Raw genomic sequence first — 21,360 nt, 5'->3', positions numbered from 1 at the left:
CTGGTTTTGTTGTTTATTCTATAATTTGGCATTGGGATAATTCAGACATTTTTTTTTTTTTTTTACTCCCGTGAGATTCAAATTAACAAGGGTTAACTGTAGTGTAGCTTATACTCCGAAAGGTGTGGAAAAGTGAATGCTCACTACACGAACATGTGTTAGTACTGTAGTATCATCAGAAGGGTGCTGAAGGGTGGCTTTTCCACTGTCACTCAGCTAACTTCTGTCATTCATTCTTTTGCAAGTGTACTAAATAGCGCTGGTCAAATGGATGTTATTTTTTTAGACTTCAGCAAAGCCTTTGATGTTATTTCTCATGCCAAACTAATTTACAAACTTGAACTTATTGGTCTTCCTAATTTCATAATTCGTTGGATTTCCTCATACCTTTCTCACCGCACACAATTTGTTTGTATTGATGATTGCTATTCAAACTACCTGCCGGTCACTTCAGGCGTCCCACAGGGAAGCGTCCTCGGACCTCTCCTCTTTTTGATATATATCAATGACATTACTAACGTTATAACTACCCCTGTTCAAATTAGATTATTTGCAGATGACTGCGTTTTATTTCACCAAATTATTTGCCAAGATGATCAAGTTTTACTAAACTCCAATCTTCAGAACATACATACATGGTGTAATAAATGGGACATGAAGCTAAATTTAGAGAAAGCTGTATACATGAAGATAACTAACAAAAAGGCTTCCCTCTCATTTCCTTACAATATTTCATCTCACCTTCTGACCGAAGTCAGCGAGTACAAGTATCTAGGAGTTACAGTAACGAAAAACCTTAGCTGGAATAAACATGTATCAAACGTATGCTCCTCAGCCTTTCGTAAACTCTGCTTTCTTAGACATAAACTAAAACTTGCCCCACCTGAACTTAAAAAATTAACCTACTTTTCAATAATAAGGCCATCACTAGAATATGCGTGCACCGTCTGGGATCCCTACACTAAACGTAACATCGAGGCCCTTGAAATGATTCAACGCAAAGCCGTCCGTTTTTTTTTTCAAAGTATCGTGTAACTGACTCACCAACGACCCTCATGAGAACTCACGGTATTGAAACATTACAGCTGCGCCGGAAAATTCAAAGACTGAAACTACTTTTCTTACTAAAAAACCATAAACTGTCTATGAATGCAGACCCCTTCCTTAAACCTAACACTACGCGCCAAACACGAAATCATCATGCACAATCATTAACCCCTTACAGTGCTAGGATTAACGCCTTTAAATATTCATTTTTTCCACGCACCATTGAGGAGTGGAACAGGTGTCCGCCAGATCTTTTAACCAGAGCTGATTCTTTTGACTCGATGTTTTCTTCACAGCATTTAATTTGAGAGCCATTTATTTCTGCGTTTACTTTTTGTATTTTGCATCTGTGCCTTATATTTATTGTTGTATTTTGTGTTACAACTTGTATTTTAACATTTTTCAATTTTACTAATCCTTTTCTTTTTGCATATATTATGTATTCGCCCCTCCTGCTTGGGCCTACTGTAGGCCTGCAGTATGTTCTAAATAAAAAAAAATAAATAAAAAAATTCACCATGCAATTGATGTAGATCACTGAAACGTGCAAATCGTAATGCAGTGTGGTAAGTATAGTCAGATTTGAAAAAAAAAAAAAAAAAAAACAGATTAAGCATATACGGTACTTTTGGATAAGCCTCATGTTGTCTCTGTATTTAGTGAGTTTATTTGAGGAGACGAAGCTGATACATCTATTGAGAACCAGTGCATTGCGTTTGCTCCACTGGGCAAAAATGCTGAAAAAATCTAGAAAGCAGAATAGCTGATATGCTCAAAGCCTTAGGCATTGACTTGACTAATTAAGCTTAGCAGGGTTTACAACTGATATCAAAACCAGCAGCTCTTAGCAACTTGACTAGTTCAGAGGTAAACTGCCACTTTTTGGTGGTAGCATCATGGTTAACCAAAGACTCTGAAATGGTCATTTGTGAATGTGTGGTTCTTTATTTTTCCCATGTATAGTCTTGGTGTTGGAATGTGATTAGAATGCTGAACAGGAAGCGCATGACATGATTTAAATAAAATAGCAGCTATTAATCTTAAGGCTGGTCAATATTTTTGGTATTCACATGCTGTTATACGCTTGGGATTAATAGGTGACCTTATTGAAGCCATCTACTTCCACTATTTATTCTGAATGACTTGAATTTTGGAAGTAGAAATTTTGGACTGTGACATCTACTGTTTTGTGGATCAGCTTATCTGACGGGCAGAATGAGATAAGCCTTATCCTCGAGAGAATCCAATGCCAATGTTGCGAGAAATCCCTAGCTTGTCTCTGGCAGGCGGGTGGCAATGTGGCATAGCTGGGAGGAGCTGCCAGATGGGCATTTGAGACGGGGGAACAGAGCGCAACCTACTGGGGATCAGGCACGCCACATAGAGACGTTCATACGGCTTGGCTCAAGCGGGGCTTTATATCTATGTCTGGTGGTCGCCTACGACTGGTAATGTGGTAGCTTGGGATCATATGCTAATAAGAATATGCGAGATATTATAGGCACAATTTAAGAGACTGGGAATGAAGCGAGTAGAAACTACGTGTACGCATGGAGAAAAAAATAAATGGCACCGACCAAAAAAATAGCACGGGAGCCTCGTGTACAGTAAATGCGGAATGAAGAAAACCTGTGTGAACGAGGAACTGCAAGGGAAGCGGTGGCAGAAGCCATTAACACTATTGCATCTATTGCATCACCTCGCAGCGTTGTGGGTTCAGGGAAAACTATGCTGCTGGGAGCTGTAGGAACTGGGAAAGGTTCCATGATGTGAAAGCTGTAAAGGCTTGTTTCACTGGGGCATTTTGGGAGTACAAGGATGGAACATATTGTGGTGGCTTCAGATTGTTTGGTTGTTTACTCTTGTTCACCAGGGCATAGCTGGCACGGACGTGGCGAAAGAGGCCTCTGACATAATCCTGACTGACGACAACTTCACCAGCATTGTGAAGGCGGTGATGTGGGGGCGAAACGTCTACGACAGCATTGCCAAGTTCCTTCAGTTCCAGCTCACTGTGAACACAGTGGCTGTCATTGTTGCCTTTACGGGTGCCTGTGCTATTAGGGTAAGTGGATGGTCGACAGTTGGGAAAGACTAACAAGGGGAAATGTGAGGGTGATCCTAAAGATGTCAGCACATGGAAAGGAACTGTTTTTGGTTACCTGATGGAAACAGTAGTGAGTGGAGGTTATATTTAAAGAGGGATAATGAGCCAAGTCCTTAGCGTATTTGAGGATGATGGTCGATGCTAATGCAAAGTCTAAAGGGGGGATAACATAGTAGTTGCGAGGTCAGTGTTCTCTCGAAGAGCGCTACAAGTCACACTTGAATGTTCTTGTTTCTGTTCAGTAAGCAAATTCTGAACTAAAAGATTTGCGCTAGATTAGTGCCGCATTTTAGGGCACCTTTTAGCACATCTGGAAACATTTACATTTTTATATATGGCCTTTTTTAAGCAAGCTAGTGTTAGCTGTATAACAAGATTGGGGCATTCAAACAAAGGCATCAACAAAATTTTCTCAGCAGCAATTTAATAGTATCTTAGAGGGCATGGAAACAACCAAGAGATTAGCGAGTCAAGGGGATGAGTTCAATACTATTTTTTCTGATCTAAGTTCTACTTGTTTTGTTTCATACACCTAAAGTTTAGATTGAGGTTGGTAGGATTCTTGAGGTACATATATTTGTGCTTTCTAATTTTTGGTGTAGTAGGTAGTAATATGATTAAGTTAAAACCGAATTTAAAATTTGCCATTCTAAATTATTTACCTTGGCATCAATATGATTTTCACAGATTTTTTCCGACCTCCTTCAGAAAGGGGCAAGATTAATCCCCTCTGGAACAAGGATGTGTTGCTATTTGCCACATGAGGAAGAGGCTTATCCAGGAACAAGAAATGCACAGCTTCCACATCTTGCTGTGACGCAGTTGTAGTGAAGGGTGCTTAGAACGGCAAGAATTTTGTTGGGCTCTGTGGGTCTGCAATGAGTGACTAGCTGTCACCTGTATGGCACATTGGTGATGGTGTCAGGCCAAAGGGTAGGATTTCCTTTGGGCATGCAAGATCTGTTGCTGAGGTCGTGATGGTCTTCCGTGGTGGGACCCATGCAGGACAGCCCCTTGAAGGCGGTGCAGATGCTTTGGGTGAACCTGATCATGGACACCCTGGCGTCCCTGGCCCTGGCCACCGAGATGCCCACAACGAGCCTGCTGTTGCGAAAGCCATACGGCCGCACCAAGCCGCTCATCTCGCGTACCATGATGAAAAACATCCTGGGGCATGCCATCTACCAGCTCACAGTCATCTTCCTGCTGCTCTTCCTCGGTGCGTTTTGCCCCATTTTTGTACCCACTAGTGAACATTCATGGTAACACTCATATGGAGCACTAACTTTAAGCTCATTACCAAAATGGTAGATGGATGGAAGAAAATCTTCAGTGGTGAAGATAACGCTTCAGAAAATGGTTAAATGGGTGACTGACAATGGAATGCATTGTTGTGAGCATTTAAAAGTGCAAGTAGCTTGAGCATAAAAATAAAAATAAAATAGTGCATCGTTTGCATTGCAAAGTGCACTTTTTGCTAGTAGGTGTATAATCAGTTTGAGGGGATTACTTTTTATATCTCGAGCACATCCACACTGCAGGGACAGATTGTACTTGTGAAAATACCATTCCATCATAATTAGTTCCCAATTTTAAAAATGCTTTATTTCTTTGGACATACTTTTGTGCACACAAGGACACACAGGGGGGCCCTTGTGTCTGCAAGCATTACTCCGTTATTGACCAGTAAATGTGGGGCCAAAGCTGCAGTTCTGGCTGCCAGTATTGCATCGAATGAATATTATTAATTGTAACAGCAGTTCTGGGCATGCTGTGATGCTATTCAGAAGCCAAGAAATGCTGTTCTGCTGCTCTTACTAACTGAAAGGATGGGAGGGTGTCGAGAGAGTGTCATAAGAAAAAGGAATTATGCAAAACGGAGTTCTTCAATGGTTCTTCTATTCGCGAAAGTTTTTTTTTCTTTTTTGAGGGTTAGCGATAGCCACCAGAGGCACTACTGTGGCAGAAGGGCATTTCTGGGCACTACTTCTAAACTTGCAGAATTTTTTCGCAATTGACTTGGTACCTCAAGTTGGATGTAGTCTAGCACTTAAACCTTATGGGAAATTTGCATCTTCAATCATGTAATTGCAGGAGAAACGAGGACAATGCTAATGATGTATAATTGCCTCGCTTGAGTTGGCATTATTTATTTATTTATTCAACTTACGCCTAAAAGCCCTTCTTAAAGATTATTGCTTGGGGTGGGAAAGTGTGTGTGTGTGTGTGGGGGGGGAGTGCAAATGTAGAGTAAACAAGTAAACAGGTCTGGTATAACATGGAATGATGATTAAGCACCAGAGAGTAAATGAACAGGTGATAAGAAACAATATACAGTAAAATCTCGGTGATACGAATTCGCAAAATTCCCCGGCCAGAATGCATTACAGTCGAACCCGGATATATCGAACTCGAAGGGGATCGTGAAATAGTTTGATATATCGATAATTCGATATGCAAAAAGCGGCTTGTGACGGCACTTACAATGCGAAAAATCGATACCGTATTTGTCGCGTAATCAACGCACTCGCATAATGAACCCACCCTCCACTTTTGCACCCGAGAATTTGAAAAAAAAAAAAAATGCGTTAAGGCCAGCTCGCTCACATGCAAGCGACTGAGCGATCTCAGCGACGAGCGGCAGCGACAGAGCGAAAATTTTCAAACTTGTTGGAACTGCGTCCCTCTCGCCGCTCGAGCCACCGCGGCAGCTCAAAACAAGGTTTCTGTGTCGCCGCGGCGGCAGAAATCGCGAGCATTTTCGCTTGCATGTCGATGGCGCGTCAGTCCGTTTCGGTCCTCTCATCCACAGCTCATTGGCAGCGTGCCAAGATGCTGCGCAGCGATAACGCCGGGGCGCGTTTATCTTTTGATAGCTCCTGCGGTGGCGGGGAGCGAACTGGCAGAGTGCCCGTGATGGCTTGATTGCACTAGCCCGGTTCGATTTATCACGCCGCGCTTGGGGCGGGCGTCATGATCGCAGCAGCTGACCTCGTGCTTTCGCTGATTCATACATGATAAAAAAAAATAATAATAAACATACCCGCAAAAAAAAAAAAAAACCTGCCGCTTCTTAACATCCGCAGCCGCTACGCCGCGCGTACATCACAACGATATGAAACGATGACTCTCGCAAAAAAAGAAAAACAGAGCTGCCGCTTTTTAACATCCGTAGGCGCCATAGCCATGTCAGCCGCCGTGCCGCCGCACGCAGAGGGTTCGCAACACGCTGGAGAAAGCGTCCGACGTCTGCTGAAAACGGGCTGAGCTGGCTTGGCGCATGCGTTGCGTGTGCTCAAGGAGAGAGATAGCTCGGCAAAAGAATGGGCACACCCACGCACATGGCTTGCAAACGTCATGTGTTGGAGTGCGGGAAACGACAACTACAGATGCGCGCGCCTTTGGGGAATGGGCGCGGCGCTGCGAAGACCAGCTGTCGCCTCTCATTCCTTCCGCGCGTGGCTTGAAAACGTCACGCGGCAAACGGCCAAGGGTGATGTGATCGTCTTTGGGGAAGGCACACTTTCCAGTGCGTGGTGCGGAGATCGATATATCGAACGACCAGTGAAATTGAGTTCGATATATGACGCGGCTTTTTTATACTTTTACATGGGATTTTCAAGGGGATATTTCGTGAGTTCGATATAACCGAAATTCGACATATCCGGGTTCGATATAACCGGGTTCGACTGTATGTACAATGTGCAAAATTTCAGATGGTCCAAACACTCTCCCGCGCCACTAAGGATGATACGAACGCGCGAACTGCGACCGCAACCTTGAGCACAACGCACTGCCCGCACATCGTTGACTCTGCGATGGCCAGCCACGCATTATGTCAAATCACGAGCAGTTTGCGATGACACGTGGTTCGCACCTCGCCGACGTCACGATTTTTTGTCGGGTTCACGCTGCGAAAAGCTTCCAGCGGTGCTTGGTCCACAAACCGCAGACATCGCAATCGTCGTAGCTGGTGGCGGCATACGCGGTGGGTGCGCACGGATCGGTCATCGCTAGCTCCGCGATCCCGATCCGCGAGCAGTTTGCGGGGCCGCGGGGCCTGTATGTTGCCATCTCTAGTCATGCTGTACGTGCCGCGAAAAGCATCGCCGGCATCGCAATTGTTTTCCATGCTGTGAGAAGTTAGCAGCGGCGCGCGGCCGTGAGTAGTAGACGGCGGCGGGTGTGCACAAGCCGCATGTCGTAGACTTCGCGACCGCTAGCTGCGCTGTACGCGTCGAGAGCACAATGCAATCCCGTCGTGCAGCTTGCGCTAGCAGACGCTGTGCGCAGGTGACGCTGTCATCGTATCTGTGTTCACTCTACAATGGCCGATAGTGAGCTTCGACAAAGAGAAAGTAGGAAGCATTTCAGGTGGGCGTATAGTAAAGAAATGAACATCTTAGCAACTGCAATGCACTTTGTCATTACGCAGTCACTGGCCATGCGTAGCTGAAGGTATAAGTGTGCGCGTTGTGCAATCACTGTTGTAGTGCCTCACAAACCTACACCGCCACAATCGCAACATTTCAGCAGCATGTGCTAGCGTCGCTAGTTAACACTAGCTATACACACCATTTTTTGGGAACGTAGTCTCGGAGGCCTCGCAGAACAGATGGCAGAAACAACGATGGCACTCTCCGTGTCTTTCACATGTTCGGCTGGAGCACACAGGGATGGCCTACTCGTGCCGTGTTTGACGTCAGTTCCTACGCACCGGCAGTGTGCCTCAGTTGAAGACACCATTAGTCAGAGTTTATGGCAGCAAGACCAGGGTGTCTAGCAACTGGGAAAACCGGGAATTGTCAGGGAAATTTCATGCACCGGGAAAAATCAGGGAAATGTCAGGGAAACCATAAAAAAATTCGCCAAGTCAAGGAAAATGAATTCTGCAGAGCATTTTCATTTTAAGATGACACTCGGCAAGTATGGTATTGATGCAGATTTTTTTTTGTGTGTGTGTGTGTTGAGCGTGCAAGGTGAGAAGGGAGGCCCTAGAGCCTCTACGCCAACGTATGGCTAAGCTTCCACAATAGAAGAACCAATACACACGTGAATAGGGCACTCAATAAAATAAGCGGAAGCGCTGCGTGAGAGAAGTACGCAACAAAAAGCAGGAATAACGGCACCGGCAGCGGCCTGCGCGAAAGCGATTGGCGAACTGTCCTGCCAAGCACGCACGTGCAGCGCAGGGTTATGGTAGGGTGCTCAGTTGCAAGGACAGTATTTTGAGGCCTGAAAACGGTTTTTTGAGGGAGCTAGCGGTCCGGAGCCAAGGAGGCCCGAGCCCCACCGTGATAAACATTTGTGTGGCCCTGAAAAGGTCCGTTGTGACGCACCAGCGGTTGACCGCTCTCGTCCTTGCGATCTCGTCGCAGGTTCCGCGCTTCGTGTGCATGATAAAATTGCTTAGCACTTGTCTGACTTAGTATTTGTTTAGTGTGTGGTTTAGTGCGGCTTGGCTTGGGTTTTTATTATGTGTTTTATTCATTGAACTTCAGTTGGGAGTCAGCACCCGTCCTGTTTGCTTCTTGCTCTTCGTCCTCGTCCTCAGCGCCGTTTATTCATCATGTTAACACTTGCGTGTCCACAACCGCGAACTCTGTACTGGCATCGCATTCCGTGCTGACGGCGAGGTGAAACTCGCGTTGGGGTCGCTGACTTTCCTTTCAGAACGGATTTTGCACCAACCACTCAACACAGTGCGCTGGCTCCTCCGTAGAGTAGTACGTGGCGGCGTCAACGCGGAAGTGTACCATGATCCGCCATGCAATTCGCGGGGTAATTTGAACCCAATTTGTCATCAAGCAGCATGGCTGATGTTCCCTGCACATCTAAGTCTGGCATCGGTTGTAACGCAGGTCCTGACGACATGCTTGGGGCCGGTGTGAAACACCCGTTGTGAAACACCGGTGTGAAACACCGAGAAACGGGTGTTTCACACCCATTTCTAACGGTTTACACAGGCTCTTTGCATGCACGGTTACAATCTATTGTTTTCCGGCATCTCGATCGCGAGGAAAAACTCTGCACAAAGCGGGGCAATAAGAAACATGAGCGCAAACACAGACTCTCACGAAGCGCCAGCGACGGCGACGATCGCAAAACAGAAAGGAAAAAAAAAAATGATGTGCCGATCTTGGGAGAATCAGAGAGCTAATCAGAGACCATAAACGGCCTTCGGAAAACCGGCGCGTGCGGCCAGTTTGCTTGAGTGAAGCCATTTTGAGATGGCGCAAATTCTGCACAGAGAAAACAGTTTCAAACCAAGCCCAAGATGGCGGTGATCGGCCAGCTGCAATGCCCGCAGCATGCGCGGTAATTTCGAACAAATTTCCTCTTTTCGAGGGGCATTTCATGGCTTCCGTGATGTTTTGAAAGCCGATTTTATCACATTTCCTGGCCGAATTCAGAGTTAATAATTTGAGTGCAGGTGCTCGAAAAGATAAACATTTCGAAAATGAGTTTTTCTCAAAATTGATTTTTGACCATTTTCGATCGTTCTAAGATTCTTGTCTCCCCTTAACTCTTTCCCTGCCGCGTCCATTGCACATCGTTAGCCCTCTAACGGTGACTTCGCGCGCTGATTTTGAACCCTTCCGCATCGCTCACATACAGGCTACACTATCTAGTGATAACAGTCTGATAACTGTATTTGAGATTTTGATGCTGTTCACATTTTTCCAGCGAAGCGGCTATTTTTGATCGCGCTCCGAACTCGTGGCAGCGTCTCAGTCGCATGCGAGAAAGGGTGCATCCGAGTCGACGACGCGCGCTTTGAAACGTCGCAAATCTGGCGACTACGCACTATCTATGATTGGGTTTATCAATGACTCAAGCAGAAACGACTCTGAAGATGTTGCCAGTTATCGTCAGAATTCAATTCCAACCCCACTGGCGACAAAAACCAGCCCGGAACATCGGCGGTCGCACTCCGGCCCACTAACGACGACTTCGCACGCAAATTTTGAACCTTTCCGCATCACTCACGGAGATGCTACGCCATCTAGCATTTAGTTGGATAATTGAAGCTTATATTTTATTGCTGTTTCATTTTTTCCCGCTAGGTGGCTATTTTTGAAAGCCCTCCGAGCACGTAGCAGCGTCGGAGTCGCATGTGAGAATGGCGGCATCCGCATCGGCGACGCGCGCTTCGAAACGTTGTAAATCTGACGATTCCGCACTGACTACGACCGATTTTATCGATGACCCAGCAGCAGTGACTCTGAAGATGCTGCCTTATCGTCAGAATTCTGTTCCGACCCCGATGACGATGGAAACCAGCCCGGAACATTGGCTGCCACACTTTGTTGACCTGTTTGCATGCGTCTGGGAACGCTCTGGATGTTTTTTTTGTGTTGTTCATGTCACTCATCTCATTCCCAGGGTGTCAACATTATTTGGGCACCATATCTTGCCTCCCGCAAAACAGGGAGTGGCGTCCTGCCCGAGAAGGGAACCGGGCAGCCGTTTCGGCATGGCGCTTTGCAGCGGTCCTCGTTGATTGCTTATTATGCATCAAGAACACTATTCAATACTGAGCTTTTATTTTTTCACAGGAAGAGGCCAATATAATGCTCTGCATTTTGTATATTTCGAAAAATTATTTACATTTTTGTTGTTTCATTTACATGTGCATTTCCTCAAGTTTTTTTTTTTTTTCTAAAATATGGTTTTTAGGAAATTATGTTGTGTGTTAAAACCCACAACTTCATAGTCAAAGTGGTATGCCTGCAAAGCAAATCTGTTTAACTTTCTTTTCGTGTATTGTATAAAATTTTAGACATGGTAGTTTTTACAGAAAAAAAGATCTGCTGAAACCTACAAAAAACTGCCATTTTGCCCATGGTAGGGAAAGAGTTAATTAACTCTACAGCTGTTATCTTAAAGAATTTTTGGCTACTGCAAGTCTTCAACTAATTTTATTTTCCAGGTGACTGTGCATTTATCAACAATCTAGACGCACTTTCCTTCAATGGCCACTATTGTGCACCTATATACACCCGAATTTCGACCAATCAAAATCGCCGTTTTTTGATGCATGGGGCCTATAGGAAGTTTCGTAACTGGTAGTATCAAGTAGCTCTACTGAGGCTGGGATCAGTGTGTTTTTAATTTTCAGTAAACTTTTGATGTTATTACCGGCCATTAACGCTAATAACAGCCTTTCACTATTGTAAATGATTAATAAATAACTTTTTGTTGGAAATTATTCGTCTATACTCATTATCATCAGCAGCTACATTTCTGAGCCTCTTCAGTCGTCAGGGAATTTGAACTGAAATAATCAGAGAAAACCTGGAAAAGTCAGGGATTTTGAAAATAGTGGTTTGCTAGACACCCTGTAAGACAACTCTTCTGATCCGGCACAAGGTAGTAACACTGGAAGAGTGCGAGTAATCTGAGAAAATAAAAAGCGCTGCAAGGACTCAATAATAGCTATGATATAGACAAGCGTCATGTTTGTAAAGAAAGGTGGCGCTGCGATCGGTAGCGACATGGGGTGTAGGCAAAAACGCAGCGTGCCTACACAGCGCCAAGCACCGCCGCCTTCGAAATCAGTTTGCTAATATTCTGAAGCTTAAGCTTCACTTGTGTGGAGAAATGGTTTGGTTTATCAATGGAGAGTAGTTCAGCACTATTGGAGCCAATTACTGCTGTAATTACCCGGAGAAGAGCCGCATTGGCTTCCTTCACTGTGGCCTCAACAGTTAAATGAAAACGAGAAAGCGCAGTGTATAAGAAAAACTAATAGTGAACACTGTTCAACTCCCGGGCCTATTGCTAGTGCATGAAAGCATGACAACGATATGAATGACTGGAAATGTGTTTTTCATATGACGATTCTTTTGATAGGCTTTTCGCTGCTTCAAGCACCTTTACTCTAAAGAACAATTATTGCTGGCAACTATCATATTTCTAGCTCACTGTATCTGCAACTTATGTGACAGAATTTCATTGTATACCGTATTTACTCGCATAATCATCATCATCATCATCAGCCTGATTATACCCACTGCAGGGCGAAGGCCTCTCCCATATTTCTCCACTTAACCCGGTTCTGTGCTAGCTGCATCCACTTGACCCCTGCGAACTTCTTAATCTCATCCGCCCACCTAACTTTCTGCCGCCCCCTGCTACGCTTTCCTTCCCTTGGAATCCAGTTTGTTACCCTCAGCTACCATCGGTTATCCTCTCTTCGCACTACATGTCCTGCCCATGTTCATTTCTTCTTCTTAATTTCTACTAGAATGTCGGTAACTTGAGTTATTTCTCTGACCCACTCTGCACGCTTTCTATCTCTTAATGTTACCCCTACCATTTTTCTTTCCATAGCCTTCTGGGTTGTCCTCAACTTAAGTAGAACTCTCTTGGTTAGCCTCCACGTTTCAGCCCCATAGGTGAGTACAGGCAAGATGCAACTGTTGTATACTTTCCTCTTGAGCGATACCGGTAAGCTGCTAGTCATAATCTGCGAGTGCTTGCCAAATGCGCTCCATCCCAATCGTATTCTTCTTGTTATTTCTTTTTCGTGGTCCGGATCTGTGGTTACTACCTGTCCTAAGTAGACATATTCGCCTATTACTTCCAGTATTTCGCTACCTAATGTAAACTGCTGTTCCTTCCCGAGGCTGTTGAACATTACCTTAGTCTTCTGTATATTGATTTTCAAGCCTACCTTTCTACTTTTCCTGTCTAGGTCATCAATCATTATTTGCAGTTCATCCCCCGAGTTGCTTAGCAAGGCAATGTCATCAGCAAATCGCAGATTACTGAGGTATTCTCCATCTACCCTTATCCCTAACTGCTCCCATTCCAAGTCTCTGAATACTTCCTCTAAACAAGCTGTGAATAGTACTGGGGAGATTGTGTCTCCTTGCCTAACACCTTTCTTTATGGGAATTTTGTTACTTTCTTTATGCAGAACTATGGTTGCTGTGCAGCCACTATATATATCTTCCAGCACTTTCACGTACGGCTCGTCTACCCCCTGATTTCGCAATGCCTGCATAACCGCCGAGGTTTCAACTGAGTCAAATGCTTTTTCGTAATCAATGAATGCTATGTAATGCATAATGCATAATGCTCGCATAATGCTCTCACTTTTTTCGCGGAAAATTGGTGCTAAGTTGGGGAGTGGTGTAATTATGCGGGGAAAATTTTAGCACAAATGTTTTGGAGCGCTAAAAGCAAATTTAAATAGGTGCGAATTGGGATTCCTAGGTCAGCTATTGTATATATAACCGAAACATTACTTTCAAGCAGAACTTACCTTTGTTATAAGAGTACAGGGTCGCCAAAAGCACAAATTGCTAAAGCACTTTATTTACCAAACGCAGCTTCATCATCACTGCCCGCGTTCCGTGGTATAATGCTCACAGTAAACCATACAGTTCTACTCTTGATCAGAGACTTGATCCGAGTCCGTATTGACACTGCAATCGCTGTCTCCAGTAGTGCACTATGCAGAACTCGACGCCGAAGTGCCAGCTGGCAGCGTGGTTGCTATGCTATAGCGCGTACTCGAAAGCTTTCAGCTTAAAAGCAGCTGTATAGTAACTTTGCGGCACCAAGAACACGGTAGACGGTGGAACGAGACACGGAGACACCTCGCAAAATGGCGACAACTACGAGCGTCATGGTGGTAAAAAAAAAAAGAAAAAGAAGAGCATAACTTATGATGATGATGATAGTGCATGCTCTTGACGAGAGCAAATAATAGTTTTGTCTGCAAGCTTAATACATCTAACATTTGCCATGAATTTCATAAAGAGCACTTTTTTTAAGGGGAAAGGATCGGATTCAGTGAATTTGTATGTTTTTATGTCGTTTTTGTTCGTGTCACATTTTCGCTGCCCCGCAACCTTGCCAACTGTGCCACTAGATGGCGCTGGCTGTGCTCTCAGTGCTGCGCATCTCGTTTTGAGAAAATGTGGTTCTTCGGTGTGCATTTTTTCTATAAGATCAGCACTGTAAGGATGTCTAGGCACGTGAAGCAAGTTATTGCAAACGTATATGCTCAGAATAGAGCCCGTTTCCGCAAGAACCACTCGGCCATAAAACGAGCGTGTAGTGATACGCCTCCATTTTTTTTTTTGCGGACTACTTGCGTAGCTTTCGCTGCGTTGCACCTGATGTATGAAATGGAGTATAGGTTCAGTAGTGCTCCAAAGATGGCGCTTGTTACTACTAGCAGACGACTCTTGCGGTGGTAATATTGGTGGTGCGAAGATTATGTGAGGAAACAATATTCAATTTTTTGCCGCCCAATGTTGGGGGTGCGAGCATTATGCGAGTAAATACGGTAGTTCTTTTTAACATTTTTCTATAGCGCAGTTGCTAACTTGTTCTTTCCTGGTCGATAAAAAAAAGTTTCACGTCTGTTTCATCGCATAGGCACGTCAAGGTCATTCAGAGATTAATAAATACATGAAGGCTTTTAAGAATGCTCTCATTTTGTTCTCTTTGCTCTATAGGAGAGGTGCACGAGTGCAAATGCAACATACTTCACGATCACTTGCAGTGAAATTTAAGCGATCTGTTGATTTTTTTATTACACTGGAACCTTATTCAACTGCGCGTCATCTTATACTGCTTATTTTGCACCCCTCATAGCCAAATCCACATTGGGACATTAAACTCGTATACCATATATACCATACTTAAATATCCTGCTCGATCAGAGCTAGGTTGTACTTGGATATTTAATTCGTTCGTAATTCCTATTGACCTTCAAAAGAAAATTTAATAATCTGAGAAATAACGCTGTGTGACTTTTCTGGGATCCTAACAATGTTTACTCGCTTTCTAGGACTGGTGATGAAGAGCCACTCGTTGAAGCTTTTAAAAGTGAAAAGAGAGAGAGGTGTAATGAGTACAAGGCAGCGAACACTGAACTGATCAGTTCCACACACTGCACTCAGTTTCGTTGTCTTCTTTCTCGGTTCCGAGAGGCACGTGGCATTACTCCCCCCCTCTTCGAAAGTGGCGACTCTACGCTGGGAGTGTCCTCAAGTTATATGCACACAGGAGAAGCAGGGAACACAAAGCTGCACACGTGCAAAAGGTCACTGCCTCTCATATTACGGTTTCATTCGCACTACAGGAACAGTTTCAGCACTTGAGCGCCGCTGTATTGAGGGCCGTTGACCACGAGGAACAACTTCGTAGGTCATGTTACTAAGACGTCGAATGACCTCATATGGCCCGAAGTAATGGCGAAGTAGCTTCTCAGAGAGTCCTCGATGGCGCACTGGTGTCCACACCCATACAATATCGCCAGGCTGGAAGTAACGTCTCGGTGTAAAAGGTTGTACCGACTGGAATCACGGTGTTGTTGATGTTGAATACGGCGCCGTGCACGCTGGCGCGCTTCTTCGGCCCGCTGCCGGAATATGTCGACGGCCGCATAGGCGTTGGTGGCGTCGTCGCCGTGACTTATGGGTAGCATAGCATCCAACATTGATGTGACGGGACGATCGTTTACTAGTTGGAATGGCGCAAGACTGGTTGTTTCCTGTTCAGCCGTATTATATGCAAAAGTTGCATACGGAAGGACTTCATCCCACGTGCGATGTTCAACGTCAACGTACATGGAAGTCATATCTGCAAGTGTTCTGTTGAGGTGCTAGTCAGTCTGTTTGTTTGCGGATGGTAAGCAGTAGTCCTACGATGACTTGTGTAGGTAAGACTGAAGAGAGCCTGCATTAGTTCGGCCGTAAAGGCTGTACCGCGGTCAGTAATAATAACCGTTGGAGCACCATGGCACAGTACGATGGTCTTAAGAAAAAAACTTGGCTACTTCTGCTGCAGTTGCACGGGAAAGTGCCTGTGTCTCGGCATATCGCTTTAAGTAGTCCGTCGCCACTACTATTCATCTGTGCCGTGATGCGGACATTGGGAAAGGGCCCAGAAGATCCGTACCCACTTGCTGGAAAGGGGGCTGTTGGCGGAGGTATCGGCTGAAGGAGTCCTGCAGGCTTCAGCGGAGGTATCTTTTGCCGCTGGCAATCTCTGCATGTTCTCACGTAGTGCTGGACTGAAGGCAGCAACTTAGGCCAATAGTACTTTTGTCGAATGCGTGCTAATGTTCGCATGACTCCTAAATGACCAGCCGAAGGCTCTTCGTGGCATGCGTGCAAGATTTCTGGCCGGAGGTCAGACGGCACAGCGAGAAGAAAGGTTTCCTTTTTGCGCTGAAAGTTTCTTTATATAGGACGCGATTGCGAATGCTGTAGGAGGATAAACCCCGTGCGAAAGCACGTGGGACAGCTACATCAAAACCTTCGAGATGCTCAATAAGCGGGCGTAAACCGGGGTCAGCCCGTTTACGCTGGGCCATGTCGGTGGTCGTGAATACAGCAAGAAACAGGGAAGTCGTCGTCTCCGCTGTCGGAAGGGGCAGTATCAACTGGTGCACGCGCCAAGCAGTCGGCGTCGTTGTGCTTACGGCCGCACTTGTATACAACCGTAATGTCGTACACTTGGAGACGGAGGCTCCACCTTGCAAGTCGTCCAGAGGGGTCTTTGAGGTTGGCTAGCCAGCATAACGAATGGGGGTCGCTTACACCCTAAAAGGTCGGCCGTAAAGATAGGGTCGGAACTTAGTTATCGCCCAAACTACCGCAAGACATTCCTTTTTCGTGGTTGAGTAGTTTGCCTCTGCTTTTGAAAGAGAGTCACTTGCGTAAGCGATAACTTTCTCAGTGCCATTTTGCCACTGAATCAGAACGGCACAGAGTCCAAAATGACTGGCATCGGTATGAATATCTGTAGCGGCGTTTTCGTCAAAATGGGCAAGTATCGGGGCGGCCTACAGTCGCCGGCGCAACTCATTGAAAGCATCGTCTTGATTATCTTGCCACGCAAAAGGAACATTGTCTCGGGTAAGACGCGTAAGAGGCTCGGCAATCGCTGAAAAATTTTTTTTTCTTTTCTTTTCTTTTTTCTTTTTTTTGAAATAAAGTTTTCTCTCTCTCTGTAGTACCATTTGCAGCCGGTCAAGGTGCTCCTCAAAACTAGCCGCGAAAATGACGACATTGTCGAGATACACTATGCACGCTTGCCACTTCAGTCCAGAGAGAACGGTGTTCATCATTTGCTGAAAGGTTGCCGGCACAGAACAGAGACCGAAAGGAAGCACTCTAAATTCATAAAAGCCGTCGGGGGTGACGAACGCTGTTTTCTCTCTGTCCCTTTCGTCCACTTCTATCTGTCAGTAGCCATTCTTGAGGTCAAGCGATGAGAAATATTTGGCATTGCGTAACCGGTCCAATGCGTCATCGATACGTGGGAGCGGGTATACGTCCCGTTTCGTTACCTGATTTAACTTACGATAGTCGATGCAGAAATGCAAGGTGTTGTCTTTTTTCTTCACCAACACTACAGGTGAAGCCTAGGGGCTGGTAGACGGCTGCACCACGTCGTCGGTAAGCATTTCCTGCACCTGGCTTCGAATAGCCTCTCGTTCCGTTGACGACACTCGGTATGGGTGTTGGGAAATCAGCTTGGTCTCCGTGTCATCCATAATGCGGTGTTTGGCTACTGGGGTAACGCCCAATTTTCGAAGACGTTGCAAAGCATCCAGCAAATTCCCGTAGTAGATCTAGGAGTCGCCGCCGCTCAACCGTCGACAGATTGGGATTAATGTCCACAGTTGATAGAATGTCGGGTGCATTACATCTGCCATCGCCAGAGTACAGATGTTCACTGGCTGAATAAAGTCGGCAACATACGCGATGGCCATTCCTTTCGCAATGTGCTGAAACTCGGTCCCGAAATTCGTAATCCAGAGCTTCGCACAACTGTCCCGCAAGTGAACAAGTCATCTTGCAGTGCAGATCCCTTTCTCAAGAAGCAGGCCCACGTTCCTCTCTGCCAGTACGTCGTGGTCGCATGGTGAGTCTCTTTCTACCAGGACCATAATGCTGCACCGTGGCGGGGCCGTAACGTCAGCAGCTGTAATACGTAAGGCGGGCATTGATGAACCGTTGACACTAGATCTCGCAATGGCTTGGCTCAGCGAAAACGTCACTCGTGATTCTTGCAAATTAATTATCGCACCATTGGCCTGTAGGAAGTCCAAGCCGAGTATGACGTCTCGTGAACGGTGGGCAAGAACAACGAAGTCGCAAACATAAATCTGTCAATTGCAACTCTCGCAACGCATCTTCCAGCCGGGGTAATAAGGTGTCCCCCTGCAGTGCGGATCTGAGGCCCAGTCCACTCGGTTGAAACTTTCTTCAATTTTCTGGCTAACCCACTGCTCATAACTGAATAGTCCACCTCCGTATCAACTAACGCTGTAATGAGAAAATCGTTGATAGGTATGTCTGAAACTGCGCATTCAGTTTCATCATTACATGACGCCGTCTGATAGCGGTTATCTTGTACTAAACTTGATGGAGGATGTTCGGCACTTCACTCGTCAGCGGCCTCACCTCCGCAGGTCGCTGTTCCTAGTTTTTCCGACGGCTCGGGGAGCGGGGGCTGTGCAAGCGGCCAGTGCAGTATGTAGAGGGACGTGGACTTGGAGAAGGATAACTGGAAGAGGTAATGACGCGGGACCCGTATTGTGGGACGTCTGGAGGATTCGTATGCGTCGACGGGTACTCCTCGATTTCGGGTGGCCATTATCACTCCGAGAACATTGTGCGCGCTGATGGAAGCCACGAAGTTCGGCGCGGCTGTACGGACAGAGCCTTAACATGTGACCGGCCTCACCACTGACGTCGCAGGCTGACTCTTGTCTATAGGCTTGTTTGGGATTCCAGATGGCTGTTGTAGGTTGGGCGAATGAGTGTGATGAACACAAGTTCTTTCAAATTCGGGGGAGCCTGTCTCAGGTTAGTATGGTTGGCAGATGCTAAAGTTAGATGAAGTGGTTATGCCATGCTAAGTCTGCAGGTAAACTCCACAAGGTTCTTACAAGCAGTTGCAAGTGCAACCGAATTGTTATTTAGGAAATAAGTTATCATCGGAATACGATAACTGCGAGTGAAAGACATAGGCGTAGTCAGGTCGCAAAAATTGCAAAACCAGTTTATTGTAGGAAACTTAGCTTTTCGGCATGTGAGTACTACACTCATTCTCTCTTTTACTGATATTTCTCCCAAAAGCAAATTTTAAGTGCTCAAAATAAATACTATACAGACAATGCAGTGGCGTTGAACAGTGACCAGGCGTTGAACAGTGCCACGATTCTTCATGGGCCGGTGCTGGTTCAGTCCCCTTCTCACGTCGACACACTTTATCAGAGAATTTCACGCATCGTGAGAAGAGCAGCTCACATCCGTCCCGATAATCGCAGAAGCCACATGGTCCTCCAGTTGTTCTAAAACCAATAGCCCGCTTCCAGCTCGAACGCGGAATGGTAGCGCACTAGCTGCCTGCCAGCATGTGCAGCGGTCATGCTTATTCGTGCCTAGTACCATGCGCCCGCACGCTGCATGTGTGTCCACGAAGTGTTCTTCGGGGTTTTTGCGATCATTGTCGGCTGTTGCATGTATCGTCGGCCAAGAATCCTTTGCTAGAGACATCTCTGTGGATCAACTTTTCTTCAGTACCTCTAAACTCGTTTGATATCCTGCATTTCTCGAAAGCTCGATGCTCCTTGGGAATACTGGTCAAGCGTCCCAAGATTTGGCTGTAGGGCGTGGCCAGCATGATGGAGAGGCTCATGTAACATGCAGAGGGATCCTTTTGCCATTCCTATATCGTGTGAGGTGCAATGACTTTCCTTCCGGTCGCATGTGTGTCGCGAGCACCGTGGTCACGAGGATTGCTGGCTCAGCATGGTGAAACCGAAACCATCGCAGTAGTCGGCTGACACCACCGCTAGATAGTCCCCTCTCTTGCTGGAAGCCTGATGCTGATAGCGCCGACTAATAACGAGGCCAGAACTGCGAATTTAGGCTGAAATTTGTTTGGATCCACATATAATACGAGGCTGAAATCTGACATGATAAAATCGGGAAAAAATCTTGGGTTTTACACGGGTTTTTACGGTATAATAAAAAGACAAGTGGACCAAGAACACTTCCCTTTCTCAGAATAAGTAGAGTTGGAATTGTTAATGGACGTAAGCTTCTTGGCGTACCCTACGCCAGTGACACAGAGTTAAACTGGGAGGGTATGCATTTTGTGCTCGTAAGACAAAAAAAAAGTTACAAAAAGGTTTGAACGCATGCAAGCCTGTTAGAGGAATGCAGAGCACTGTACCAGTTTATTTGCTTGCAGGTCTGTGAGTTCATTTTAATGAAACCACTCATAATTTGTTCCACACTTGATGCAGGCCCAGAGATTTTCGACATCGACCCCGGCATGGGGGTGCGTCTCTCGGAGCACTTCACCATCATCTTCAACACGTTTGTCATGATGACCCTGTTCAACGAGGTTAATGCCCGCAAGATCCACGGGGAACGCAATATTTTTGAGGGCCTCCTAACCAATCCCATTTTCTATAGCATTCTGATCATCACTGCAGTTGCTCAGGTCAGTTGGCTTCTCCTCCCACAAGTGGTCAAGTGTACAGCTAGAAGCAAAATGAAAAGGAACACGGAGCGTGTGGGCTCCACGCTTTTGCAAAGTGCTGCCACCAACACAGGACTAGAATGGGTGGCACCAAGGCTACGCTCGGAAAGAGCAGACGACCAAGATTGCTTTGGATGCATCTTTACCACTGATCCTTATCACCTGTCGGTGACAGCGCATTTAAAAGCGTGGAGGCCACGCGCTCCAGTGTTGCCTTACATATTGCTTCTAGCTGTACCGGTGCTGTTATCCTTTGTAGCCACAATTCTGGCTGAGTGCATGAAGGAAATTGTGGCATTCAGATTGCAGAATTGCTTTTTCTGAGTTTACAATATTTAGTAACATGAACGGAATGAAGAAGTGCACATATCAGCAACTGCGCAGTTGTTCTTAGCACCTGCTTGTCTTCCCATAGTTTATCAGGGTTGAGCAATAAAAATGTTTTGCTTTGGTATGGTGCGACACAAGGGTGGTATAGTTGCATCCAAGTGTAACGAAACTCTACGTAGCAAATTCTTCGATAGTGCAAAGCTGCTCAATATGTCAGTGCCACATTCATAGAAGTGTACACGTTTTTAAACTCCCACTTGAGAAATTTTGCATAAGGCCTAGCAGCACGTGAATGCGAGCTGTCCTCACTATACATGAAGGAAGCAATGATGTTTTGGTACTGT

At 45.8% G+C, this 21,360-nt stretch overlaps 1 protein-coding gene across 21 annotated transcripts in view; it reads left to right on the top strand.

The window, feature by feature from the left end:
* PMCA (plasma membrane calcium-transporting ATPase 3) overlaps positions 1-21,360 on the top strand; it is a 489,190-nt gene that overhangs the window by 423,357 nt on the left and 44,473 nt on the right. For all 21 annotated transcript variants that reach the window (XM_084603899.1, XM_084603850.1, XM_084603721.1 and 18 more), the window contains 3 exons: positions 2,921-3,112; positions 4,160-4,373; positions 20,448-20,647. In XM_084603899.1, coding sequence (XP_084460025.1) covers positions 2,921-3,112; positions 4,160-4,373; positions 20,448-20,647 — 606 coding nt within the window. The remainder of the gene's footprint in view (positions 1-2,920; positions 3,113-4,159; positions 4,374-20,447; positions 20,648-21,360) is intronic.

Source organism: Amblyomma maculatum, chromosome 1, assembly GCF_055883805.1.
Source record: "Amblyomma maculatum isolate TAMU_Amacu chromosome 1, ASM5588380v1, whole genome shotgun sequence".
Taxonomy (NCBI): Eukaryota; Metazoa; Arthropoda; class Arachnida; order Ixodida; family Ixodidae; genus Amblyomma; species Amblyomma maculatum.
Note: the sequence above shows the minus strand (reverse complement) of the source record. Positions and strands in the feature narration are given on the sequence as shown.